At 47.7% G+C, this 27,980-nt stretch overlaps 1 protein-coding gene across 1 annotated transcript in view; it reads right to left on the bottom strand.

Annotated features, from left to right (window-relative positions):
• The window catches only part of LOC146336738 (syntaxin-binding protein 4-like), an 87,074-nt gene extending 61,043 nt beyond the window's left edge, over window positions 1–26,031 (bottom strand). The window contains exons 1-3 of the mRNA XM_084818872.1: window positions 25,864–26,031; window positions 20,984–21,057; window positions 5,015–5,110 (exon numbers count right to left, since the gene is read on the bottom strand). Of these exons, the coding sequence (XP_084674998.1) occupies window positions 5,015–5,110; window positions 20,984–21,057; window positions 25,864–25,910 (217 nt within the window). The 5' untranslated portion in view covers window positions 25,911–26,031. The remainder of the gene's footprint in view (window positions 1–5,014; window positions 5,111–20,983; window positions 21,058–25,863) is intronic.
• Between the last annotated feature and the right edge of the window lie 1,949 nt (window positions 26,032–27,980).

Below are 27,980 nucleotides of genomic sequence, written 5' to 3'. Positions count from 1 at the left end.
GAGGCTGGGTGAGTGGAAAGCCCTGCTTGAGATCCTTACAGCTTGTAGCAGGGGTGAGGAACTGTGGCCCTCTGGATGTTGCTGAACTATAACTCCCATTATCCCTGGCCATTGGCCATGCTGGCTGGGGCTGATGGGAGTTGGAACCCAACAACATGCAGAGGGCCACAGCTTACATCATGTCAAGGCATGGCTGACTGTTAGGAACTCTGAACAAGAATACTGCTCCTTAGAGGTGAGGATTACATTGCAACATTTTCTTGCAGAACCCACTGGTTATCCTTGGGTGCAGAGATTTATTTTTCCCCCATCATAGAAGTGAATGGTAACCACTGTTTTTATTTGGACAAAAGGGTGCATTTGAGGGCACGATTGGGGTATGGACTGAAACAGCCCTGAAGTCCTTGTTATCTAAGATGAGGATCACATTCCAACCTCTATCCATGCCTCACATCTCATAGAACGTAATGCAGGCACTGACAACCAAGCTAATCTCTATTTGCATAATTCCATCCTTTTATCTGCACATCTCTGCCCTGGTCTCCATGCCTTGATGTGGCCCCCATTTGCACCACGTTATTTTGTATATATCACATATTATTTATGGGTTACCTATACTATCAGCTTTCTATGAATTGGACCATCACTGTGTGTTGCCCTAAAACAGTGTGTGTGGTCAGAGTTTTGGACTTGACAAAGGAGCATTTATAGCCCAGGTTCTTTAGGTGATGCATCACCATGGGAGGTCATTGTTAGATGACTGCTTCTTGATACAGGACCACTGCAGTGTTATTTGGAAAAATCGATCAAAAAAGGCGGTGGGCGTAGGGATGTAGCTTTCCCAATCGCTTCTTGCTCTGCATGAAGAGGAAACATGTGCAAATTGAGCAGTGATTGAATGGAAGATTTCTGCAAGTTTCCCCAAATTTGCGCAAATTGCCTAATTTGTGTAATGTTCCTCCATAGACTAAAGCAGGGCTCATTCAGTTCACAGTCGGAATTTGTGCAAATTAGGAAATTTGCACAAATCGAATTGGGAATCTGGAATGAGACAAATGTGAGCACATGTTCAACAGTCTACAAATATTTTCAGCAGACATGTGCTCACTCCCAGAGCTTCGAACGGGGCATGCTCACAGGTTTTGAGAACAAAGGCAAAGTTCTCATGCATCCCTAGTAATTCCCTAGTGAGACAGAAAGAGGGTTGAGTTTGGGGGCTCTACAGGCTCAGAATAAGAGCCTTTTTGGAGACCTCTCTCTCTCTCTCTCTCTCTCTCTCTCTCGAGATCTGATGTGGGAAAGCAGTTTTTACTATCTGTTAGCATGTTTAAGCCATGCCTCCGCCTATGTTCAACCTGTATATTCATAAATAAACTCAAATATTACAAAACACCTCTAGCAATCTCCCTCCAAAGGAACCAAACCCAGGTAAGCACTATGAACATATGAACATAAGAAGAGCCATGCTGGATCAGACCAAAGGCCCATCTACTCCAGCATTCTCTTAGCACAATGTTCTGTGTTCCTGGAAGTTCTCACTGCTCAGAGATGTGGGAGATTATGTGTGTGTGTGTGTGTGTGTGTGTGTGTATTCTCCTACTTATTTTTCATGAGTATGTACTGCAGTAAGATTCCACATGTTGTTTGAATTATTGTGGATTTTTTCCCCTCTTCTTTTCTCTTGCCTTTCTTTTTTATTTGTCTCATTTTATATGATGGTTTTTGTTGATTACTGTTTATGGTGTTTAAATAAAATATACACACACACCCTGTTTGTATGCTATATAATGCATACACACAGATTCCCTGCAATATACAACCCTCTAGCCTTCCTTCAACCCCAATCAATCATGATGACAGATACATAGGGCCCAGTCCTATCCAGTCAGCAGCTTCCAAACTCGGGGCTGCTGAGTATCCAAGGCAGGGCAGGAGAGCAGAGGTGATCTTTGCCTCCATGCTCCAGCTGCCTTGCCTTTCTGCTAGACGGGCAATTTCACCCATCTAGTGGCAGCATCTCAGAGAGGTGAAGGGAAGGAGGTTGGGGAGGCCATAGCAGATGTCATAAGGCCACTGCCCTGGTCTCAACTCTCCCTGCCCCTAGGAACACCCCCTTTTCCCTTCCTCTGTGCTCTGTTTTCCAAGCACAGAGAGGAGGGGGAGTGTCATTTCCTGGCTCCAAGGATGGAGCCCTATCTCTGACTTTGGAGCCAGGAAACCAAACTATCCTAAGTCCCCTACCCCTTGATGCTGTTGGTGGGGCAGGGGGAATATGATCATTGTCTCAGCTAGTTATTTATACATATCTCTATTTCTATCCAATCTTTACTAGCTAAGTACCTGCCATTATTTATCTATAGTCTAATTTATTTTCTGTATCTTCAGCCCTCAAAAGGCCCCAAAGGAAGCTGATGAAACATAAAAGCATCAAACTGTATTAAAACAGCAAACAAGACAAACCAATTCAGCTGCAGTGTACCAGATAATAATTTAAAGCAATACAATCATAAAAAATAAAGAAACTCATGAGAGATGAAAAGGCATGCCAAAACAGGGTCATTTTCACCTGCTGCCAAAACATGTGCAGTGACAGGGCTGGCTGGGACCTCCAAGGGAGAGATTCTCACAGCCAAGGCACTGCCACAGAGAACACCCTCCAAATGCAGGGCCTCCCCTGACAATTGCAGTCTGTGCACAAGGCTGTTCGGAAGGAGGCAGACCTCCTATTATGCTAAGCAGGGGGTAGAGGGAGGATGGTATATTTCAGGGTTCCCTTAGCACAAGTACCTGAAGCATGCTTTCACCCCACTCCCAAATGTGGCTCAGATTTATTTTTCCTGAAAGAGTCCAATGAGAGCCACTGAGAAACACATCTGCCTCTCGCTGTGTAGCCCTGCCCTGGATGCCACTTGAGCTGGAACAGTGTAGACAGCCTGGCTGTTATTTTGCATCCTGGACAACCCTCTGGGCTGTCCTGGCTCCAGGCCTGGGGGTCTTCAGATGCAGAGTCACTTCCCAGGCCTGCCTGAGTAGGTTTGCCAGTACCACATTGCCCGCCTCGCCCTCTGAACCCTGAGGAGGGGCGCATGCATCCTGGACTCCTTGGAGGATCAGGATAATCCTGGGGAGCATCTCCAAAGGTCCACACCAGTAGAGGCTGATGGCTCCAATTTCAGTGAATCCATTCTGGTTTTGAGTCAGAACCAGGGAGAACTATAAGGGAGCTGCCCAAGTTGCTGAACCCTAACCCCAAAATAGGTTCAGTGCCTTGGATAGCTCCCTGAGAGTTCTGGCTAGTTCTGACTGAAAATCAGAATGCATGCATAGCCCCATCAAAAATCGAAGCCACCAGCCTTCAGTGGTCTACACAATGCAAAACTCCGCAGCCTAGAAGCAAGCCAATAACGAACTCCACCTTTCCCAACCTGGTGCTCCCCAGATGTTCTAGACCAGAGTACAAAACTTCAGCAATTGTTCCAGGCCAGTGCTGGGATAATTTGCTCTCATGGTTTCAGCGTCGAGGTCACTGTCCATGGTCCTGAACTCAAGCCGAATGGACTGCAAAGCAGTACCCATGTCTCTATCCAGGGTCCTGACTGTGGCTCAGCCCCATATCAAACCCCAGAACCCTGGACCTGCCTTTCTCCTTCTCACTTGGGCCATTGCCTCTTCTCTGTGGTGGTCCAACTGGACCACACACCTAGAGTCATTCCAGGGCAATGCAGAAGGTGCAAATGGCAGCAACAAAACAGAACAGGGATAGAATTTTGGCAAAGTGGTCCTCTTTTTCTGAGGAAGGAAAAGAAGAAAATGCTCAGAAATTATCTCAGAAAAATCTCTTTGGACAAATTGCATCTCAGCTCAAGAGAGATGTGAAGCCTTGGTGGGAGTGCAGGGAACAGAAAAAAAATGAGGAAAACTCAGGAAAAATGGGGAGAGCGCAGTGTTTTGTTTTGTTTTTTAAAGAAAAACAATATGTTCTTTCCCACCACCCCCATTTCTCTCTCTCTCCCCTGCCCCCCCAGCCTTGACATCTCTAAGCTCAACTCCAGGATATTACTGCAGCAACATTCCGCACTCACTGCTTCTTGGCTCGCCTTCTTCCCACCTTGACTTGAAATCAGCCCCACAGTGATCTGTTCATGGTGCTGACCACCTTGAGATGTAACATTCATATTGTGATTGGCCAGTAAACCCTGTGAATTAATTCCAGGCTGGGATAAGAGAGAGAGCACAGGGATGTGAGCCTGGGTTCCCCACCTCCAAGCATCCTAACCACTGCATCACACCAGCTCTGCTTTCCTGTGCTTTGCAGCCACCCATTCCTAGGGATGTGCGAATCAGCAAAACTCAAGCTCACCAAACTTCTCTGAATTTGATCTCAAAGCTTGTTCCGACTCGGGTGTGTATCAGATTGTGAGCTTTGCTTTTCTCTTTTTGCATGAAAATCTGTGCATATTTTTTTCAAATGTGTGCATCAATTGGGTGCATCTTTGAAATGTAGGCTTTAATCAATGGGAGAGGAATGCATACATATGAGCATTTTTAAAAGTATGCATTTTTCATGCACATTTTACAAATGTATGCATGCTGTCTGACACATCCTGTCGAACACAATTTTGGGGGGTCCACAAATCACATTTCAAGCTCAGAAACATACGGACTTTGACCACAGGTTGCATCCAAGTCTATTTTCGGTCCAGAAGGTGCAAACTGGGTAACTCCTGATTAAGAAATGATCAAAAATGAATTTCTCATACATCCCTACTCCTTTCCCAAACTGTCCTAACCCTGGAGAACAGTGTGGAGCAGTTTTCCCCAGACTGGGCCCCCCAGATATCTTGGCCTACAACTCCCACGACCCATAGCTGGCTGTGGAATGATGGGAGTTGTAGGCCAAGACATCTGTAGGGCATGGGCTTGGGGAAGGCTGGTCTAGAGATTCTCCAAGAACAAACATAACCACAGTGTCACTAACCCTAGCTTTCAGAAACGTATGCAATAGATTACTCACCATCAGCGTAAGCAACCCCTCCTGGCAAGATTCTCTTGACGTAAACCCCGTATTCCTCTCCGGTGAATTCTTTAATGCCACCGATCACTTTAATACCTATCCAGAAAGAGAGAAAAAACCCATTCCATCACCAGGAGCCACCTCAACTCCATCTTTACAAGGCATGTCTACACTATGCACCAGTTTAAAAGTCATGGATTCTCCCTCAGTGATTCCCCAGAACTGTAGCCTAGTCAGGGAAGTGGAGTGGGTGACTATATATTGAAATAATATGCATTTATATGTAACCCGTTCAAAGCCAGCCAATTACATTCAAGACTATTTACTCCAGAAGCAGAAAAATTAGATGATTCAGATTGAAAACTTATTTCTTACTTGTCTCTTCACTCTATATCTAATTATATGCTTTGGTTATAAATGTTCCACATTCCCCACAGTGTTATACATTCTCCCAATCCAGTTATCAGTTGAAATGTCTGACTTTCATTGAGATGCTAGCTCAACTCTAGCACTAAGAAGCATCTGCACAGTAACACGCTAAGGGATTTTGTAGTAGTGGTATGAAGAAATTCCTGGCAGTGATTGGCTGAGCTCCCCCTATGTCACATAAGGTAGGGGAAGCAGAAGGCTGTCTGGGTTCCATTGGCTGAGCTACTCTAACTGTGGAGAGGGATGGAGCTAGCAGGCAGAAGGGCCTACAGAAGAGGTGACAAATGCATCAGGACCTAGATAAAGAGGCATCCAGAACCTGAGAAAGCAGCAGGCCTAGAAGAGATGAGAATGGGAGCCTAGGAGAGAAGGGTTGGAAGAGGGATCAGTGCACAGGAATGAGTGCAACATATACAGAGAGAGCATTCCTCTACTTGAAAGGTCTGTCATTTTTGTATGTTGCTTTGTGGACCCTTTGGAGTATTAAAAAAACAGGATATAAATAACCTCAGAATAATTTACTGAATGAATGAAATCTCCTACTCTAAAACTAACTACATCCCAGAGAAAAGCAGAGCCCAGGATGTTCACAGAGCAAAGGTCAGGTCTACAGATCAAACTGTGCCCTATTACTGTGTCATGAATCAAAACATCACTTCCATGCTTAAGGGACATGTTGGACGGTTGCCCAGTGCTTCTGGCATTACAGTGTTCTGGGGCTTCCTGACACTGAACTCCTGCATGCACAATTTCTAGTGTATGATGGAAAACTGCCAAGCTGAAAACAGTTTGGGTGAATAGTTTGGGGAGAGAGGGGAGGAGCTCCAGGGTTTTGAGGGCCCTTGAGACGTCCACAAGCAGGACAGGGGGGCAGTGCTGGCTCCAAGTTTTTGAGGGTCCTTGGCGCCCCCTCCCTCAGTGAGTCTACCTTCTCACTACCATTGTCACCAGCTGCTATTGCTCCTCATCCCCTTCTTCAACATTGCTACCACTTGCTTGCTTGACAGACAGAGAGCCAGGGAGCACATAGGCTGTAGCATCTACTACTCTTTCTCACCACTACCATTGTCTGGGCCAGAGCGAGAGGCAGATGAACAAGCAGGTTGCCATGGTGAAGAGGAAGAACAAGTCCCTGGCAGCCCTTCAAATAGAGGACTGTCCTCTGTAAAGTAGGACACATGACCACCCTAGCCTGTCTTTTTCAGTCTACTCCAGTAGCTAACTCCAGACACAGACAAAGGATTCTTTTCAAGGCTTTATTCCCTTTACAACTTAATAACTCTATCACCAGCGACTAAGCTATGAACAGCAGAGTAACCTATGCCCCTGGGTTGGAAACAGTTGGTCCCCGTTTGAACGAGAATCACTTGCAGACCCTGAACTTATGGACTAGGGAGAGTCCTTCCCCTTTTCCCTTGGGTCCTCTGGACGCGACCGTTGCTTGCGCGCCAAACGGGCACTACGCCTCCTTTCCGTGCCCTCCATAGCTCATCGCTCTTTGCGTCTGCGTCGAGTATCCAGCCAGCCCTCCTCCCACGCTCCTTCACTCCCAGGAGAGCTATCTATGTCTGGAATGCTGGGAGGAGGAATCTCTGCCAGCTGCAGGGCCTGGGAGGGATGAGCGCGCTCCTCTCCCATGGATGGCTGTTCCTCCTCAGAATCAGAACTGCTCTGAGGTTCTATGGGCTCAGTGTCCACCCTGACACTAGCTCTGATGATGACTGCAGCAGCTAAGCAGGTCTATGTGAGAGAAGGTGTTCTCTCAGGTATCCCTGTCTCACGTTGGTTAGAGCCTTGTAGAAAGCTTCGGCTGTTGGGCGGTATAGAAATGAAATGAAATGAAATGAATAGAATGAATGAATGAATGAATGAATGGTAGGTTAATACCAGAACCTTAAACTTGGCCTGGTAGCAAACTGGTGTCCAGTGCAGTTCCTTCTATGGTGTTACAAGGCAGGGTCTAGGCACATCCCATCACCACTTCCCTGCTGCATTCTGGACTCGCTGCAGCTTCCAGACCATGCACAATTTTGGGGGAGCCCATTGCATATGGGGTTGCCAACATGATTTTTAAAAACACCTGGTCAGTAGGTGGGTCTGGGGCAAGGTTTTGCTACATTTGGGGAGGGTGCCTGGTGGGTTTTTGCAGGTCATGGAGTGGAACAAATCCAGAAAGTTAAATCCCACCCTTACTTAAAATACTGGGTGGGGATGATGGGAGTCATAATTCAACACATCTCAGGGTAGGGTGCTGAGTTGGGTAACGCTGGCTCACGCTGATGGGTTACAAACCTGCCGGGAACCTTTTCTATGCAGACTTATCTGCTACAGAACCCTCGTGCATCTGCCACAGAAGCCCTGGCAGCGAAGGCTGGTGGCGCCGATGTCAGTGGGGCTTCCGCACCTTGGACAGCTCCTTTAGAGTTCTGACTGGTTCTGACTGAAATCTAGAGTGGATTCACCACCTCACTGACATCAGAACCCCAGCCTCCACTGAGCCGTGGGCCTATAGCTTTCATCTCATTGTACATCATCCTTCTCCAACCTGAAGTTTTGGACTTCAACTCCCATCAGCCCCAACCAGCCTGGCCAATGGTCAGGGATGCTGAGAGTTGTTATCCAAAACATCTGGAGGGTACCAGGTTAGAGGAGGGTGCCTTTGGGCATATTATGGGTTGTGCACGCAGTTCACTGGCCAGGCCTTTTGCGCTTTACCATTGCTCAGTACAAACCAGGAATAATCCGTAGAATGCGACCAAGAGTCCCCTGTAACTAAATATTGCAGAAGACAACTGGTAATGGGTGAGCAGGCTGTGTGTGTCAGGACTGGGCCGCATACAACAGTTTGTGATGAGCCAGGAGCCAGAAGCTGTGAGATAATCCAGTGGTCACTACTATGCCAGTGGTGAGAGTATTGGACTGGACCAACCCAGATTCAAGTCCCAACTCGGCATGAAGCTCACTGGATGACTTCAGGCCCATCAGTGACTCTCAGCATAATCTACCTCATAGGGTTGTTGTGAGGATAAAATGAAGAGGAGGAGATCATATACGCTGCCTTGGGCTTCTTGGAGGAAAAGGCGAGGTATAAATGTGACAAATAAATATAAACAAGTCAGGACCAAACAACAAACCAGTGCTCAAGAATACTTTGTTGCTCAAGCAAGGCTCAACTAGGCGAGGAAGCCCTCTTATAGGCCTTCCTGTCCAGGAGGAGCCAATGGCCAACCTGGATGGGTGGAGTCAGTCCAGGGCCTGAAGGTAACTCACTGAAAAGCTGCCACTTGCAGTTCAGTGGCTCACCACATGGGGCAGCTGTGCATGGATCCAGTAACAACTTGTTTGTCATTACTGATTTTATTGAGAAACCCAGGATAAGCTTGCAGGGTTCTCCATACTGCTTCCCACTCTTAACACTGCTTCCCAGCGCATTCTAACTTTTTAAATCATGCAATCCTATTAGAAAGTGTGACAGATACTCACATCTCATCCACATTAAACACATGCGTGCACGTGCATGCGCACACACACAACATACACACACACACACAACCAGGTGTAATTCTTTGGTTTAGCACAAGTAATGGTAAGAGGATAGACCCCTGTAAAGAATTCTCAAGTGTTTGTCATATAGTTCCCTCTAGTGGTGATATATAAAGGCTGGTGGTAAACCTCAAATGGAATATGTCACCAATTCAAAATCAGCCCCCAAATTCCTGATTTTGAATTCAACTTGTGGAAGGTTGATGAATCTCACTTTTGACATTTGCATTTTAGAGACAAAAAACACACACTGTATAAATGGTAACCCCTCTTGATTCATTTTAAGGTGATGATAAGTATCAATTTCTTAGATTCAGTCACTTCCACCTTTAAACTCAACAGCACCTCACAATGGAAATGTGAAGTGGCGTGGGGGAGACATTAAATGTGGGCATGTAAAATGTAAATTTTGCAAGCACATTTGAACTAAGAAAATGTCGCTGCAGAATTTTCTGTCAGTCTATTTTTATTACGTTCCATTCATGGACAATGACTTCAAAACCGTCCCCAAAGAGTATACAGTCAGTTAATAGAATGAACATATGCTAAAGTAGCCCATTACTTTAAATTGTTCCCTCCCCCACCCCACCCCCACACTTCTGCTTGTTTGTGCTCTTGCCTACTCACAGTTTAAGGGGAAGAGAGGGGACATGTTATGAGTGCTTGGGGATTTTCATGGACCTCAAAAGTCTCCAGGAATTGTCTTATTTCCAACATAAGGTCCCCTCATGGCTGAGGCTAAAGAAAGATTAACCAATGCCCTCTGTTTGTACTGCAGTGGAGCTTTGAGTCAAGGGCTGCAAACTGGAGCAGTCGTGAACCCTTCCATCTAGACACTGCGTTTCCTCTTCTCTGCCTCCTCTCTCCTTTGAAGTCCTTCCCTCTTGAGCAGAGTTCCCCAAACTGTGCCCTCCAGATGTGCTGGACTATAACTGAGATCTCCTGCATGGTGCCCTTGGGTGCCAATTTGCCCACGGCCACCTCTCTTGGTGCCCACCAAGCTCCCCAGCTCCTCCTGATTTCTTTTTTTTTATTTAATTCTTAAGGTTTTAAAAAACTAAAACATTTTTTTAAAAACTGGGAGGCAGCCTTGCTGCAAAGCGACATGCTGCCCCTCCAGCAGCATCTTTGTTTGGGTTCAAAAGAGTGCTTTTGTCTTTTGGAGTTCAGACCCCACCTCTGCTCAGACCCCACCTCTGCCTCATACTTGGGCAAGGGACTTTCCTGTCCATCTCATCAGTTTCTGGGAAACGAGTGTTGTGTGCCTGGCCATGCCCACCATGGCAGCCATTTGATGACTGGATAAGGCCCCCCACAACCAGACACTCTCCCAAATTTTGAAATGTGCCCAAGGACCCCTGCAGTACAAGAACAGCCATGCTGGCTGGGTCTGATGGGAGTTTATGGGCAGGATCCAACGGTGTCATTCCGCAAACTCAAATAGCGCTAGTGGAGCTCTGCTGAATCTTTCTACCGTGCAAGCGGTTAACCATTACGATTGCGCAACTGGTTATGCAAGAAGTTGGGCAACCAGTTATGCAAAGTTGCACAATGTGCAACAGGTTGCTGAATGGGTTGCGCAATGAGTTGCACAAGCCTAATGCACAACCGCTTGCACAACTACTCTTAAGCAAATGTAACTTTAGTTGGATTCTTCTCTTGTGCATTGTTCAGAATGCAGTTTCTGTGAGCGCAGTATCATTTGAGCTAATGGAACGACACAATTGGATGCTGCTATTGTCCAATGCATCTGGGGGTTGGGAAAGGCTGTTCTAGAGAGGACAGATATATGGACTGTATAAAATCTGCCCCTTCTGTGTTTTGTGGATTGTCAGGCACCTTTTGTTCCATCATCTGCTCGTTGACAGAATGTGGTTTTTTTTCAAGTTCCCAAAGTTGTGCAAATTCATGCTTGCAAAAATGCGCAAATCCCCTCCTGCTTTGCCTATGGGGAAAATTCACATTTTCAGCTGTTTTTTTTTAATTTTACATATTTCTCCATTACTAAATTTGCACAAATTTTTATTTATTTATTTCATTTCTATACCGCCCCAAAGCCGAAGCTTTCTTGGGGAGAAAAAATGGTCCACAAGTCCACAGAATCCATGCAACTGAGGAAAAGCCAGTCCACTGTGGAGTCCATGGGTTGGATTCATAGAAATCCAAACTCATTTGATTCCATTGCGGATTTCTCCAACGTCCCTACTAGAAAGTGCATGGGAAGCACCATATCCCATCCCAATAGCAAAGGTAGCTGTGAAGGCTCATGCAGACATCAGAACTTCAGCTTTAAGTTGGCCCCTTTCCCCCTCCTCTTCCTTCCTCCTTTTTCATAACATCTTCCCTGATGAAGAGATCTTGAAAGCTTGCACGCTGTTTTGTGACCTTTCAGGTGGCCTACTTAAAGAAGCTGGCCTAATATAGATTTTGGAACATCTCATCCAAACCCTGATCTTTTGGGGGGCGGGTGGACCTTTGATCCTTATAAATGCCGAGGTCCATCAGCTGACAACATCATCTTAGATGGTATTCCAATCTGCAGGGGATGGTGCTGTTGCTTAAGTAGCCAAATAGCAACAAAAAAAGTCAAAGGTAGGCCAGTATTTCCACAACTTCAGCATAATACATAAAAATCTGTCTCACCAATTTGGATGCAGATGCCACTTATACCATTCTTAATATGCAGACCAGCTATCCATTTCGTATGTATTAGAGAGAAATATATTAATTTGTAATGCTGTATATTCATGAATTCATTTTCTTAAAAGAATTCATTTTTGTTTTGATTCAAGACACTGAGGAAGGCCACCAAGGCCAAACCGGGTTTGGCTTTGTTTTGAGATCAACAAGTATTTTTTCTGTTCACCAATGAGCATCCAGCAAGGAGTGATATGAATTACTAACCCATCATTTTCATCTCATGGATTTATATATTGATCTTCTTCATTCCTACATAGCCTGTGCTGGGCTCTATGAGAATTTGTTATCCATCACATTGTATTGTACAGATTTTGATTCTTGTGTTGTGCATTTTCAATAATTGGGGATTGTACCCATCGTTTAAATAGATTTTGTGCACAATATTTACAGTTTATTGAATTATGCTGAAGTTGTGGAAATACTGGCATACCTTTGACTCTTTGGGTTCATAGAATCATAGAATCATAGAATAGCAGGGTTGGAAGGGGCCTACAAGGCCATCGAGTCCAACCCAAGTCAGAGCATCCCTGACAGATGGCTGTCCAGCCTCGTCTTGAATGCCTCCAGTTGTTGTATATTTTGTCTCAAATACATTCCTTTTTTTTTGGTTTGCCAAATAGCAACAGCCAGGCATGCATGACAGGGAGTTATCAGCAGACTCAGAGGAACCCAGAGGCTGGGGAATCTTTGGGGGGAAATGCTATGGGGGAGAACACCCCCAAATAGCCCAATGAAGACTGAGCGTGTTCAGAGGGCATGGAATGCTGACCTACTGTTGGTCAAAACTGTCAGTTCTCCCCATTTAAAACCCCCTAGAATTCTCTCACTCACAAGCCCCTCCCACCTTTCACTCACAAGCCCCTCCCACCTTTCACTCACAAGCCCCTCCCACCTTTCACTCACAAGCCCCTCCCACCTTTCACTCACACACCAACATTCTCTTAACTCTAACTTCCCTGGATAACATTTTACAATTCAAACACCGACATTTACATTATCACGCATATGTTACAGGAGTGCTTGCATTTTTGCGCTCCCACCTGTTACAGGTGCTCCACCCATCACTCCTCATTAGTTGTCCTTTGGCAAGCCAATCCTTCACAAGCATGTACCCCCCACCCCCACCACAGGTGGGCAATGTTCAAGGTTTAGGGGACTCCAAGACACCCTCCAAAGTGCTGCCCAATTTCCTTTTGTAAGGAGATGTGGCACAATGGGAACACAACTTGTTTGCAACCTGCAAACAGAATTACACTCCTGGAATACTTCCCCTAGGAATGTTGGAGAAATCGGTTTGGGGGGTGGAGTTTGATTAATTTTCCTGGGCTTAGCCCCTCAGACATCTTTCAGTTTGTGCTGCGGCTCCCAACTTGATCTGCAGTGTGTCAGTCTAGTTTGTGGATTTCCTGGGAATTCTGCGCATTTTTTTTCTTGGAAGGTTCTGCAATTTGTGCAAAAATCTGAGCAAGTCGCCCAAATTACAGTGGAATTTGCAGAGCTTGTGCAACGTCGGATGAAATTTGCATAAATTTGGCCATAATTTGTGCAAGTTGCTCAGAAATGTGTGCAAATTGCTCAGAAATGTGTGCAAATTGCAGACCCTTCCCCCCAAATGTATAAAAAGTTCCCAGAGTTCAGGGAACGGACCACAGCTCAGCTCGCAGATGCAAGGAGAGCCGTACATGCAGCGGAACTCTGTCGAGCCAAAAAAGAACCAGATTTCCCAGGGACAGAAATGGTGAACTCCCATGAACCTGATTCTGCTTGCAAACAACGCAAGCCGTCCCCATGGGCCTAGTCCCTCTCAAAACTGCTGTGTGTGTTTTGATCACTGCTGTGGCAAATGTGGCGGCCATGACAGGGGAATGCAAAAATGCAACCCATGGGCTGCTCTGTCCTGCCCCAAAGCAAAAGAATCGTGTGCAGTGAATCCACAGGGGGATATCCTAGAATCCTCTTGCTTCTAGACAGTGATGCAGCTAGGTGATTTCAGACCATGTTCTTATGCCCCCCCCCTTTAGATGGCCATTTGTATTACTTCACTTAGGAAGCACATGAGTCACATTTCTCTTCTCCCCCTCCCCAACAAACACCATTCCATGCTTCACAACTGCTTCTACATTCCCGACATGTTAGAACAACAACAGCCAGTGGTGGCTGGTCACTCCCGTTCCAGAAGGGCTGTGATTCCGCTCAGGGTTTTAGTAACCACCAGCCAAAACTTGAACGGCACTATCCAAGGGGCTGAACCCAATCCTCAAAATGGGTTCAGCTGCTTGGATAGCACCATTCAAGTTTTGACTGGTGGTAACTAAAGCCCAGAGTGGAATCACAAGCCCCTCCAGAACGCCAGTCACCAGCTGCCACCGACAACAACAAAACTGTTTGCCAACCCTAATTTTTAAAGAGTTGCCCTGAGCATGGGCCATTTTAAATTCACTTCAATCACGGCACCATCATGACTGCAGGTATAAAATAGAGTTTGCTTCTGATGCCCTTATCACCTGCCGCTTTCTGGGTGGTCTTGCTAACACACTTTCTAAAACCCTGGAGTCACTCCTCCTTGTCTCCCTTGAAACCTGCTTGTTCACCTTCCTCTCAGTGTGGCCCAGAAAACGGGGCTGGTGAGAAGGGAGCAGGAGATGTCTCTGCCTGCTTGCTCCCTGGCATTCTGCCTGTCAGGCGAGCAAGTGGCAGCCATGATGAGACAGAGGAGGAGAGGACAATGGTGGCGAGAAGGTAGAATCACCAAGGGAGGGGGGCATTGAGGGTGTCTTGCCTGAGGACCCTGAAAAACCTGGAGCCAACACTGGCCCCAGGAACCACCACTACTCAGAGCACAACTACTATCTGCCGCTGGGTGGCCATGTGTCCTCCTTTACAGAGAACCGTCCTCTGTTTGAAGCTGTCCTCTATTTGTAGGGGTGCCCAGTCCAGTTCTAAACCAGAACCACCAGAATTCATCAACAGTTTGCACCTGGACAGTAGGCAGAATAGGCAGCAACAGAGGGTTACGAGGAGGGCAACGAAGATGATCAGGGGACTGGAAACAAAGCCCTGTGAGGAGAGACTGAAAGAACTGGGCATGTCTAGCCTTGAGAAGAGAAGACTGAGGGGAGACAGGATAGCATTCTTCAAGTACCTGAAAGGGTGTCACAGAGAGGAAGGCCAGGATCTCTTCTTGATCATCCCAGAGGGCAGGAAACGGAATAATGGGCTCAAGTGACAGGAAGCCAGATTCCAGCTGAACATCAGGAGAAACTTCCTGACTGTTAGAGCAATACGTCAATGGAACCAATGACCTAGGGAGGCGGTGGGCTCTCCCACATTGGAGGCATTAGAGATGAAGCTGGGCAGCCATCTGTCAGGGATGCTTTGACTTGAATTCCTGCATCGAGCAGGGGGTTGGACTTGATGGTCTTATAGGCCCCTTCCAACCCTACTATTCTATGGTTCTATGATTACTTGGCCACAGTCTTCCACGCTATGGTGAGATGTACTGTATTTCTATTTAAATTATAATAGTAATTTCTAAATTTGCATCTATATATATACATGAGCACACAAAAATGTTATGCAAATTGCTGTCCTCTGTTCTCCTTTTGTGTGGGGAGGGATGTGTTCCCTCTTTTTTGGTAACTCATAAATGGACACCCTATAAGCCCATCGACAGAAGAGGGGACCACCAAAGGACGGTTCATTTGGAGACCCTTCAAATTTGGAACTGGCCTTGATTGAATGATTAAATGCAATATGAAGAGCTGGTAAAAAAAATTTTGATGACGATTTTTTTTAAAGACTTTATAGTCTACACACACACACACACTCACACCAAAATGTGGATGTGTTTGAGACTAGTGTTGTGAGTAATCACTGATTTTAATAAACAGCTTGGATTTTCTTCTGACGTTGTTAGGGATAAAGAAGGATTTGCCGAGACTCTGAATCCATTAAAACATTTTCTACAAATGATTTGTAAACCCATGAGAAAAATGTAATGATAGATGGTGTCTCATTTAAACTTCCCCAGTTCATTGCCTAGCGTAACACACTATATATTTCCTCTGTGTATTTGCTGGGGCCATGTGCACACAGATTTGGGAACCCTGGTCAGGGCTCACAGAAATGTGTGTTCATGTGTGTTGAAGGTACAATCTTATACAAGTTTAGACCGAAAAATGTCCTCCAGCTCCCAGCATTCCCCAGCCAGCATAGCTGGCTGGGGGATGCTGGGAATTATAGGACTTATTTTTCTCTCTAAACATGCATAGGATTGCCCTCTTAAAAGGTGAAATATCTGTGACACTTCCAACAAACAACGTAATGTGCAGAGCTGTTCTCATCTAGCCATCCCTTGATGCCCAAGATTTCAGCAGACATTGCTCGCAAGCTACTTTTATAACTATCTTCAGTCATAAGGATGAGAAACTTGATCTGCTGCATCCAGGTTGTGTCTTCTTTTGTTTTCTGCACTTGTGTGAAATTGCAGCACGCACACCCAGCCCTGCTTCACACATCAGGGTGTGTGAGTTTGCTTGCACACATGCCCTTCAGAGCAGAATCCCAGATCTGTGATTAAGGCAATGATGTTTAATTACATTTGGCATAATCCCAACGTTTTGCTTTCCAGTCTCCCTGGCATCTTTTTCTTGCCTGAGGTGAGGAATCAGCTACAGGTGAATCAAGCTAAGCTTCGATCTAAGGAGATGAAGGTCAGGATAATTGGGTCTCGGCTTTTCAGAGAAACACTGCTTAACTGGAACCTCCCTTCAGTTACTAATTTCTAATTAAATGATCTACAATGCTCTTGGAATTCCATCTATCAGGCTGCAGCCACTGAAACACAGTGTAGAAATCATTTCCTGGGTTAGGGTGCTTCCAGACAGAGGGTGCTTAGCGCTACCAGTCAAAGGGCTTTGTGCATTTATTTTCTCTTTTCCAACTTACTAGGGTGGTGGAAAAACACAGGAGGGTTACAACTGGAAGACAAAATCGCCCCCCGCCCTCCTCTGTAAAATTCTGTATTTGAGGTAGGGTGATTGCCTTGTCTGGAAGCACCCTTATTTTCAGATCTCCTTCTGGGTGTAGCGATCATGTTGCTGTGGTTTTTTTTAATGTCAGTGTATGCTTTTAAGGTGGACTGCTACGGCTGAGCTGGTTCTGCAAATGCCATCCCCACAATCCAAAAGTTGGGCATGCCATTACAACTGCTCAAAAAACTGTCATTACAATGCCATCGCAAAAACCAGATGACACCAACTTCTGCATGAGGTGTCAGCATTCACACAACCAGCTGAGCACAAGTAAGGATGGGTGAGAATCTGTATAGAAACATGGGAACATTCCTAAATGTGATTAGGAAGCTGCCTTATCCTGACCCTGACCCTTGCTCTGTCAAGCCCAGTATTGTTGACACTGACTGGCAGCAGCTCTCCAGGGTTTCAGGCAGGTGTTTTTCCAGCTCTACCTGGAGATCAAACCTGGGACTTTCTGCTTGCAAAGCAGGGGTTCTACCACTAAGCCACAGCCTGGTCCATTGCACTTTGGCATGTTTTTAACTATCATTCCCTTCATTTCCATTTCTACATTAATCTGTGTGTATATTTTTAAATCCTCTCAAAATACTTATTTCGGTAGCGAACTGGGTTCTCACAACACACTAGCCCACATTCAGTGGTTGAGTGTAGGTTGTTGTTGAACCATTGGTTGTTTGTTGAATGGTTAGCGCATTGTCTGAACCCAGAACATTTTCTGCAAGGTAGCTTGTTAGTGTGGCTTATTTTTCTCAAACAAACCACCTTGAGAACCCATGGTTTGTTGTTAGGTTGTTCAACCACACTGCATGGTTAACTAGCCACCCTGAGGAAAATGTCCTGGGTTCAGACAATGCTAACCCACGGTTCAACAACAGCCCACACTCAACCACTAAGTCTGGGTTAGCGTGTTGTGTAAACAGGCCCAGTATTTTAAAAGGTATTTAAATGTGTGTTTTCTCTCAAAATAATATCTAAATCTGTACTTAGGTATGTCATAAACTGCCCAGAACTGCTTTGCAACATTTGGAGAAGTATGAAATCCAGTGGGCAGCTGATTCCCAATCTGCACCTATGTTCAAGGTAAATTCAAGGTAAATTCAGTTGGGAATGCGCGAAGATCTAATTCATCAGTCATCCATTAAAAACAACAACAACAACAACCATCAGGCAATGGCTGAAAATCTCAGCATCCTATGCCTAGGCCCTCAGTTGCAAAGATATACATGACCTAACTTAACTTCCACTGAATATAGTTCACATGAATAAAAGCATAAGATAAACTAGACAAGCCTTGCTATGGACTAGTAACTTGATCCCACAGTGGCCAATCCAGATGACACTTGACTGTTTACAAGCAGGTTATGGTGGAGACTGTCGTCAAGGCCAGTGTCAAAGGTAGGCATGGTCAGGCATCTGTGAAGGCCCCACACGCTAGCAGGGACCCACTGACAAGAGCCCCCTGGAGTTGCTCCTCCTCCTCACCGTGGCAACCTGCTTGTTCACCTGCCTCTCGCTCTGGCCCAGCCAATGGTGGTGCTGAAGAGGAGCAGCAGACGCTGCTGCCTACTTGCTCACTGGCTCTCTGCCTGTCATTCATTCATTTTTCATTCATTCATTCGTTACACTTCTATACCACCCAATAGCTGAAGGTCGCCGGGTGGTTCGCAGGTAAACAAGGGTCAAGTAAACAAGCGATGAGAAAGAGGATGAGGAGCAGAGGGAGCTGCTGACACTGGCAAGGAGAAGGTAGACTCCCTGAGGGGCGGGGCATGGAGGGAAGACTCCCTGAGGGAGGGCATGGAGGGAGGACTCCCTGAGGGAGGGCATGGAGGGAGAACTCCCTGAGGGAGGGCATGGAGGGAAGACTCCCTGAGGGAGGGCATGGAGGGAGGACTCCCTGAGGGAGGGCATGGAGGGAGGACTCCCTGAGGGAGGGCATGGAGGGAGGACTCCCTGAGGGAGGGCATGGAGGGAGGACTCCCTGAGGGAGGGCATGGAGGGAGGACTCCCTGAGGGAGGGCATGGAGGGAGGACTCCCTGAGGGGCGGGGCATGGAGGGAAGACTCCCTGAGGGGCGGGGCATGGAGGGAAGACTCCCTGAGGGAGGGCATGGAGGGAGGACTCCCTGAGGGAGGGCATGGAGGGAAGACTCCCTGAGGGGCGGGGCATGGAGGGAAGACTCCCTGAGGGAGGGCATGGAGGGAGGACTTCCTGAGGGAGGGCATGGAGGGAGGACTCCCTGAGGGAGGGCATGGAGGGAGGACTCCCTGAGGGAGGGCATGGAGGGAGGACTCCCTGAAGGAGGGCATGGAGGGAAGACTCCCTGAGGGAGGGCATGGAGGGAGGACTCCCTGAGGGAGGGCATGGAGGGAGGACTCCCTGAGGGAGGGCATGGAGGGAGGACTCCCTGAGGGAGGGCATGGAGGGAAGACTCCCTGAGGGAGGGCATGGAGGGAAGACTCCCTGAGGATGCCCATGGAGGGAGGACTCCCTGAGGGGGGGCATGGAGGGAAGACTCCCTGAGATGGGGGGCCATGGACAGAGGACTCCCTGAGGGGGGGCATGGAGGAATGCTCCTTGAGGGAGGGGGCCCATGGAGGGAGGACTCCCTGGGGGGGGCATGGAGGAAGGACTCGTTGAGGGGGGGATCTCCTCCTCTTCACCCTTGCAAGCGTTTTGCCTCTCACCCTGGCCCAGGCAGCGGTGGTGGTGAGCAGGAGGAGCAGGAGATGCCGTGGCCGCCTTGCTCACTGCCTCTCTGCCCATCAAGCCAGCACCGACTGCTGCTATCAGTTAACTGGATCTATATAACACAGGGGTTACATAAAACAACATCAGCACATATATCCCAAGAACAGGTATATGCTACCGGGCCCATTGAGGGTGTCTTGCCCAAGGTCCCTCCAAAACCTGCAGCTGGCACTGGCTACTGTCTTCTGTTGGTTTCTGCCCCCCAGCTTCTGGGATTCAGGTATACTGCCTCTGCACATGGAGATTTCTTTTGGCTATCAGTGGTGAATAGCTCTTGATAGACCTATCTGCCTCTGCCATGAATGGTCTATTCCCCTTTTAAAGTCACCTAAACCAGCAGCCCTCCCCACGACATTGTGTGGCGGGGAACCAATTCCACTGGGAAATGCCGGAAGAGAGAGAATCACCATGCCCTCTTCCCCACATCATTTCTCATCCTCATAGAGAATATAGGATATCCATAGCAATTTCTGTCCTCCAAGTCTCGTCACTTAGGTAACCAAAACAGCACCACCCACGCACAAGAGGGAGCGATCGGCAGACCCAGGGAGGCTCCAAGCCTTGCAGAAGTACAAAAATTATATATTTAGAAACAAAGCCCTAAACGGGAGTCGTCCCCCCCATCAGCCCAATGAGGACTCAGCTTGCTCAGTGGCCACGAATGCTATTGGGTGGGTGGGTGGGAGACGGAATATAGTGGCTGGAATCCTGGACAGGTTGCACTCCACATGGCCATGTTCTCCGCTGGGTCTGCTTGTGGTGTCATTTGAATTTGGGATTTCTCAGCCCACTTGCTTAGTCACTACAGGTACTGATGTGTGAATCAGCAAAACCTGAACTTGCTGAGGTTCTCGGAATTCCATCTCGAAGCTCGATCTCACCCAAGTCCCTGTCAGATTACAAGCTTTGGTTTTTTTTGTTTTCGCATGAATATCCATGCATATTTTCATGCCTGTTTTTCCAAAAGTACACATCAATTGTGCGCCTCTTTGAAATGTATGCATTCTTCTCCCATTGATCAAAGTGTATTTGTGCGCATTTTTCAAAAGTATGCATTTTTCATGTGCATTTTTCAAATGTACGCGTGCTGTCGATCCGCAAATCACATTGCAAGCTTGGAAAAGTATGGACTTCGACCACACATTGCCTTTGCGTCCATGTTTGGTCCAGAAGGTGTGAACTGGGTAAAACTGTGGCTGCAATTTGCACAACTTTCTATTTACAAGAGAGAAAAAATTCCCAGAAAATCTGCAAGCTGGCCCTTGATGTAGATGGAGTGGGGCAAGCTCGTGGGAGAAGTGAGCCAAAGTCTGGGGGGCCGAGCTGATGAAAGCTCAGTGAGTTCCACCCCCCAGACAGATTCCTCTGACATCCCTACAGCAGCGAGAGTATCTTCACTTGTGATTTCTCGAAAACAAGCAAATAAACAAGGCAATGCACCCTTTAGAGCTCATGATCCCCCAGCCCTTTTTCTGCCACATACTACAGTGACCCCAAACAACACACTTACCCAGGCCATTGCTACAGTCATAGAAGTCAATGCAATGCACAGTCCGATCCATACCATATGGTCCCATTAGTGTCCTGAAAGAAGAAAGCAAGATGGGGGGGGGGGGAGAGAGAGAGAGAGAGAGAGAGAGATGTATTTTTATGGACAATAGCATCCTGATTCTAAGCATAAGAAGTCCTGTACTGGATCAGGCCAATCTCCCCTCTAGGGCAGCCCTCCTCAATCTGGTGCCCTCTGGAGGTTTTGGACTATGACTCCCAGCATTCCTGACCATTGGCCATGCTGGTTGGGGGTGATGGGAGTTGAAGTCCAAAACACCTAGAGGGCACCAGGTTGAGGAAGGCTACTCTAGGGTAATGCTAGTATGATATTGTTTCAGGTATTGGATGCACTGGGCCATGGCCTACAAGCCACGCAGGCCACTCAGCAACCCTGTTGCCCCGTGGTAGTATGCACAACTAGAGTTCTGACTGGTGTGCCTTGCAGCCTACTCTACCCCCCTTAAGTTAGCCTGCTGCCTTCAGGTTCTGTGGAGGACGTTGTCTCACCAATAGTGTTGAAGACAGATTCATCTGCCTGTGCAGGCAGCTTTTGTACAAGGAATTGAAGTGGGTGCCATCTTGTTCTCTGCCTCAGGCAGCAAAATGTCTTGGGTCAGCCCTGGAGACATCACAACTGCAGGCAGATATGCTGGCACAGGTGTTGCCATCCTTGTGAAAATAGGGTATTTGGATCTACAGGCCTCTGGATGTATCTAATGGATTCCAAGGTGTCTAGCTCTCTCCTCAGACAGCTTGCTGCTGCCTTCCAGTGTCTGCCACCTGAGGCAACTGCCTCACCCTGCCTAATGACAGGAGCGGCCCTGGATGTCTCCATAACAGTGGCATACCCAGTGGAGGCTGGTGGCTCCGATGTCAGTGGGGTGGTGAATCTGGTCTGGGTTTCAGTCAGAATGCCAAAAGAGCTCTCCAAGGAGCTATAAACAGCTCCTTTAGACTTCTGACTGGTTCCGACTGAAACCCAGAGCAGATTCACCACCCCACTGACATCAGAGCCACCAGTCTCCACTGGGCATGCCATGTTTTGCACAGTCACAAAATGGTGCCACTGTTGGAACACCTCCTCCTAAGCAATGATGGGTTGGATCCACAGCCACATGTGGAAGGTGTCTTCCACTCACGGGCAGCAGGGCTGGTTCCATACCTTGTGGGAGAATGGGAACGCAATGAAAAGCTGCTGTTCTCCGTGTGCAAATGATAACAAGTCAAAACATGAGGGCACGGAACATACCTACAATTGCACTATATGAATTCTCATGAAAGGCTCTCGATACATTGACCTGGATCTCACCCAAGCATTTGTGGAACGGTGCTAGCAGCTGTTTTCCTTCTGCTCGTGGTTCCTTGGATCCATCCCTCTTAAGCCTTTGCAGAACAGTATTAGTGGCTGTGTGCCATGCCCTACCTGGAGGAGGATGCGTCTGAGGAAGAGGAGGAGGGGGAGAGCCAGCACAATAGGCCTCAGCCAGAGCTAAGCACGGAACAGGAGGTCTTGGCTGACAGTCCTCCCCTGGAAACATTGCAGGAGCAACCTGGCCCCTCTTGAACAGTTCCTGAATTCCCCCAAATGCTGGAAGCAGAGCCTGAGATAATCCATCCCTCTGCATGGCGTAGAATCAGATGGAAGCAGCAAAAGAACAAAAGGAAGTTATAGCAAGGGGCCTCTGTTAAAAGCAGCACACTGACCTAATTAGCCAGCTGTGCTGATTAACAACCAGCTATAAATTCAGCCCCACAGATGCCAATTCTCTGCTGCAAATGACAGTGTGTTAACCTCTGCTTTGGCATTCCAAAATATCACATCTGACAGGCTCCTGACCTTCGGCTACCCATCTGGACAATGCTTTCGGACACCCCCCTGACTGGCCTTGACACTTGATTAAATGGATGCTGGTGAACCGACCTTCGGACTGCTTTGGCCTCGCCTCTGCCTGTGCCTGCGAAACCTCCTCAGAACTCCTGAGTATGACTTTGGACTGAAGTGGTCGCTCTCTCACTGTTGCTCCTGGGACTATCTGCGACTTGCCCAAAGACCCTGCCTGTGTTGAACCAGGACACTGTGTAGTGGGCTCTCCCACACTGGAGGCCTTCAAGATGCAGCTGGACAGTCACCTGTTGGGGATGTTTTGACTTGGATTCCTGCAATGAGCAGGGGGTTGGACTTGATGGCCTTGTAGGCCCCTTCCAACCCTGCTATTCTATGATTCTAGGATTCCCCTGGCATGCGTGTGCATGCACGTGCATGTGTGTGTATACAATTCCCTATGGAGGTGGTGGGCTCTCCCACACTGGAGGCATTCAAGATGAGGCTGGACAGCCGCCTGTCAGGGATGCTTTGACTTGGATTCCTGCACTTAGCAGGGGGTTGGACTCAATGGTCTTATAGGCCCCTTCCAACCCTGCTATTCTAGGATTCCCCTGGCATACATGTGTATGTCTGTATACAATTCCCTATGGAGGTGGTGGGCTCTCCCGCACTGGAGGCATTCAAGGTGAGGCTGGACAGCCACCTGTCAGGGATGTCTGACTTGGATTCCTGCATTGAGCAGGGAGTTGGACTCAATGGTCATATAGGCCCCTTCCAACCCTACTATTCTATGATTCTATGAAGGTTCGCTTGTGTCCAACCTTATAGCTTGGATCTCCCAAAGCCAAACCTCTGATTATCACTACACTCACCTCGGAATGGGGGGCGGGGGGGGGACTTTCAGAGAGACTCCCATCATCTCCAGCCAGCATGGTTATTGGAGTCAAATCAGGTATCTTGGGAGTCAGCGATCAACACCTCACCAAGCTGGTCTGAACAGTCCAACAAGCACTGAAATGTTGTCCAGCTTTCTCCAGTGGATGTTAGTTGCTCTGAAGAGGTCAGAACACCTCTGCTTCTGGACTGCTGCACAGATAAGAGCCACGAGGGGCCCACAAAAATCAAGGAGTAGTGATGGGACCAGGCAGTTTGGGGGAAACAGGTCTGCTCCTGAGCTTCCAGATTGATGGTACAACTTCAAATAGACAGCAGGAGAAGCAGCCACACAGACACTCTCTAAAACAGTGGTGGGCAACTTGTGGCCCATGTGTGGCCCCTGCTGCAATCCCATTTGCTGTGGTGGTGGCAACCCCCCCACCCCACCCGTTTGCTGTGGAAATTGGGCAGTGCAGCAGCAGCAAAAAGGGCTTATTTAAAACAAAGCCAAAGAGGACCTTCTTTGCGACCACCACACTGCCATGTTTTGGTGGTGAATTTGGCCGTGCTGCAGCAGGGGGCAGAGGTGTGCCCCCTTGGTGGGTTTGGGGGGGGGCAAAATTGGCTCCCAGACTCCTGGATGTTGCTCACCCCTGCTCTAAAACAAACAGCTCATCCTTGCAAAGCAATTCCATGAATCATTGCCTGACGGACCAGCAGAAGGCATTATATCACTCTGTGCTACAGCAAAGCACACTCAAAGATTCTGATTTGGGGTCTAATCCAGCACAGCTCTTTTGTTCTTATGTTGTTCCTCCATTGTTGTCCCTTCTTTCTGCTTATAGGAGCACAACTCCCCATACAGGAGGCGGCACCCAATTGTAAGCCGGTGGGCGGACCTCCCTTTAGTTGTACATTTTTTTGCAACACCAGGTTGGTCCACCTAGCCTAATAGTGTTTTGCAACACTATTGGTCCACCTAGCCTAATAGTGCCAATTCTGACCAGCAGCAGTTCTCCCAGGTCTCTGGCAGGTGCCTGGCCACCGAGCTATGGCCCAAGATCTTGGAAGTGCTAAATAAAGATGATCATGCTGGTGCTGCTGATAAATAAATACGTAACTATGATGTAGCACATTGGCTAAGAAACTAAGCTATGAATCAGGAAGATCCTAATTCAAATCTTACATCTGCACTGAATTCACTCAGTGGTCTTAGGTAAGCCACTCTCTCTAAACCTCAACCCACCCATCTACAATATGGGGACAACAACACTGGCCAACCTTACAGAGTCATTGTAAAGATTATAACAACAGAATGTGCACATATGAAACACTTTGAACATTCAAAGATTCTATCTAAATGTTGTTGTTGTTGATGATGATGATGATGATATTGTTATTATTGTGCCAGTGTTATTATTATTATCATCATCACCATCATCAAACTCAACACATCCAAAGCACAGTCCATCCCCCAATGTGCACCTTCAGTGCAGCCACCACCACCTCATTAACCCACACCTTTTAGATCTCTGTGCACCACATCCAGAAGGTAAAGGATGCATGGTACAGAGATCCAGACGTTTCAAGTAAATGAGCCAAGCTATATATCATAAGGTGAAGACACACAGGCGTGTGCGCGCGCGCACACACAGCTTTTCTGGGCAACCTCCTGGCACAGTGAGGAGCATTTCCACATATGCCAAAATCAGTGTTTGAAGTTTTGGCATTGGTAAGGAGCCAATGTGGTAAAGCAGGAAGATTTTTGGCCTCGGACCAAGGAGAGTACATGCTAGCTGTCCTTTTCTGGTGCGTAGCCTAGGGATGGCTGGCCCAAGGGAGTTGCATTCAGCTCTCCTCAAAACTCTTTCCCCCCCATCTCTTGCTTTGCAGTCCTCTTTGGAAAGAGGCCTCCTGCGCATTCATGTTTCCAGTGAAAGTAGAACACGTCTCACCCTCATAACTGAAGTTTATCCACCCGCATGGACCGTTACAAGGTCTGACACTGTGAATCTATAAACAGAGGGTGCATCCTGAAGACAGTGTGTACCCCCATATGTATCCCTCCAACTCCTCCCAGCCTAACAATGCACGGGCATGAGCCCAATCACCATGCGAGCCTTCCTCCCAACCGTTACCTGCTAATGATGATTGCTCCTTTGTAGAGGACTGAGACGGCTGGCATCTTGCGTCCTGGAGGTGTCTAGTTCTTTCCAGCCCAGCCTGTAACCATTCCGCTTTGGCCTGAGATCCAATAAAGCAAGCGAGGAAGGGAAGCAGCTCATGTGACCGTCCCTTGGGCATGTTAATTCCACCCCCAAACATTAACGGAGATCATCGGGAAACCACCACTCACTTACGATTAAAGCTTACGCAAGGGAAGCAAAGGCAGGCTCGGCCTATCGCAAATGAGTTCCCCAGGAAACAGGAGGCCAAAACAATTCAATTAGACTTAAATAAATCCTCCTAACCCTCCCCCCTTGTCCCCAAATCATCACTGCTGACACATAATTAGAGCAGCAAAGTAATTATTCTGATGTGTTTTTATTGTTCATCGTGTCCCCCAGCTCTGAGCAGGCGGCAAAGGAAGGACAACGTTCAAACGAGGTCAAGTATCTTCGTCATTATCCCAGAAGAGCTGAGAGACACATAAAGCCCCTCACTGTAATGACTTGTCACAGCCCCTTTAGTACCACCTTTGCTATCATATATACCAACCATCCCCAACCTTGTGCCTTCCAAATGGCTGGGACTACAACTCCCATCTGCTGAATAGGAGTTGTAGTCCAAAGATACTAATTGCCACCTCATTGTCTGAGTGTTGTCAGGTTCCCAGTTTTCATGCCTCACCCAGGCCAGGATGTCTCTTTGGATGAAGATTCAGTTCAGAGATCACAGAGTCCAACAGTGCATCATCTGACACTGACACCCCTAGCACCTCCAGGGAAGCTGCACCAAGTCCTCCAGCACCAAGTACCTCCAGTACCGGACACTAAGGAATCCCTGGACAAGCCCCCTGAAGACCATACGTCCCTCATAAGAGTCTGAGGAGAACATCTGCCTCGCCTTACAACACTGGTGTCAGAAGGTGAAGGCATAGGCCGCCACCTAGAGGTGAAGTGTTCACCTCAAGAACCACCACAACTGGGCTCCTCAAGATTAAAGGACTTCTCATGAGCAAGGCTCTCCACTTGAGTAGGTCTTTTGCCAGAGGGCCTGTGTTGAACTGCAGCTGAGCGTTGGGTGGGGCTCTGGAGTTTCCAGCATTTATGGTGCAATTCTATGGGGATAGGCAGCTGCCTCCAAACTCAGAGGTGGTGACTGCCTATCCAATGCAGAGCAGGAGAAGCACAGAGGGGATTGTTCCCTCTGTGCTTCTCCTGCCCTGCATTTGTGGCTAGACAGCCAATTTCGGCTATCTAGCCGTGGGAAGGTGGAGTGGGGGAGGAAACTGCTGGAAGACACATAGGATGTGTTGTACTGGCATTTCCACCTTCCCCGCCCCAGAACTCCCCCCGGAATGCCCCATTTTAGCCGCTCAGCGCTCCTCTTCTGAGCGCAGAGTGCAGGGCTGTTCTGCGCTGCCTGCAAGGCAGCGCGGAAGGAGGGAGAAGGTCGGTTCTCCAGGAACCAACCTTGGCGCGCGGTCTCTGAGGTCAGTACCCGGAAAACCACATATCCTATGGTCGTCTAAGCCACTGACTAGCAGCCATAGGATTGCGCCCTCCAGCCTTCAGTTTAGACCTACTAGTTGTTGGAAACACCTTACTTTAGCTTTTAATGTCTTGAACCCTTGTTTTTCCTGTCCTTGCTCTGTGACAGAACCTTTGTGCTACTGATCTTGGGCTCTGGCTTGACTCTGCTTCTTGGGCTGTGTTTTGTATCTGGCTGCTTATCTGTGTTTTGACCTTGGCTGCACTTCAGACCTCTCTTTTGGAACTTGCGTGGTGAAATGGTGCCTCTGATCATTGCCTGTTTATTGACTTGCTTTTGGATTGCCCTTTACTTTAACCTAATGTTGAGCCCGACCTAGACGTAACAGAACACCCCCTTTAGGTAGCCATGTGTGCTACCCCAGTTGCAAAGCATGCGACTCATATGTTTGTTTTTCTCCCCTCCAACTGCTGTTCCATGCTTTAAAACTGTGCCTTCTTTCTTTCTTTCTTTCTTTCTTTCTTTCTTTCTTTCTTTCTTTCTTTCATTTCTCTACTGCCCAAGAGCCAAAGCTCTCTGGGCGGTTCATAGCAACACATCC

Source organism: Heloderma suspectum, chromosome 12 (genome assembly GCF_057233095.1).
Source record: "Heloderma suspectum isolate Gila_16-S chromosome 12, 16-S_ref, whole genome shotgun sequence".
Lineage (NCBI taxonomy): Eukaryota > Metazoa > Chordata > Lepidosauria > Squamata > Helodermatidae > Heloderma > Heloderma suspectum.
The sequence above is the reverse complement of the archived record's forward strand: the minus strand, read 5'-3'. Positions and strand labels throughout refer to the sequence as shown.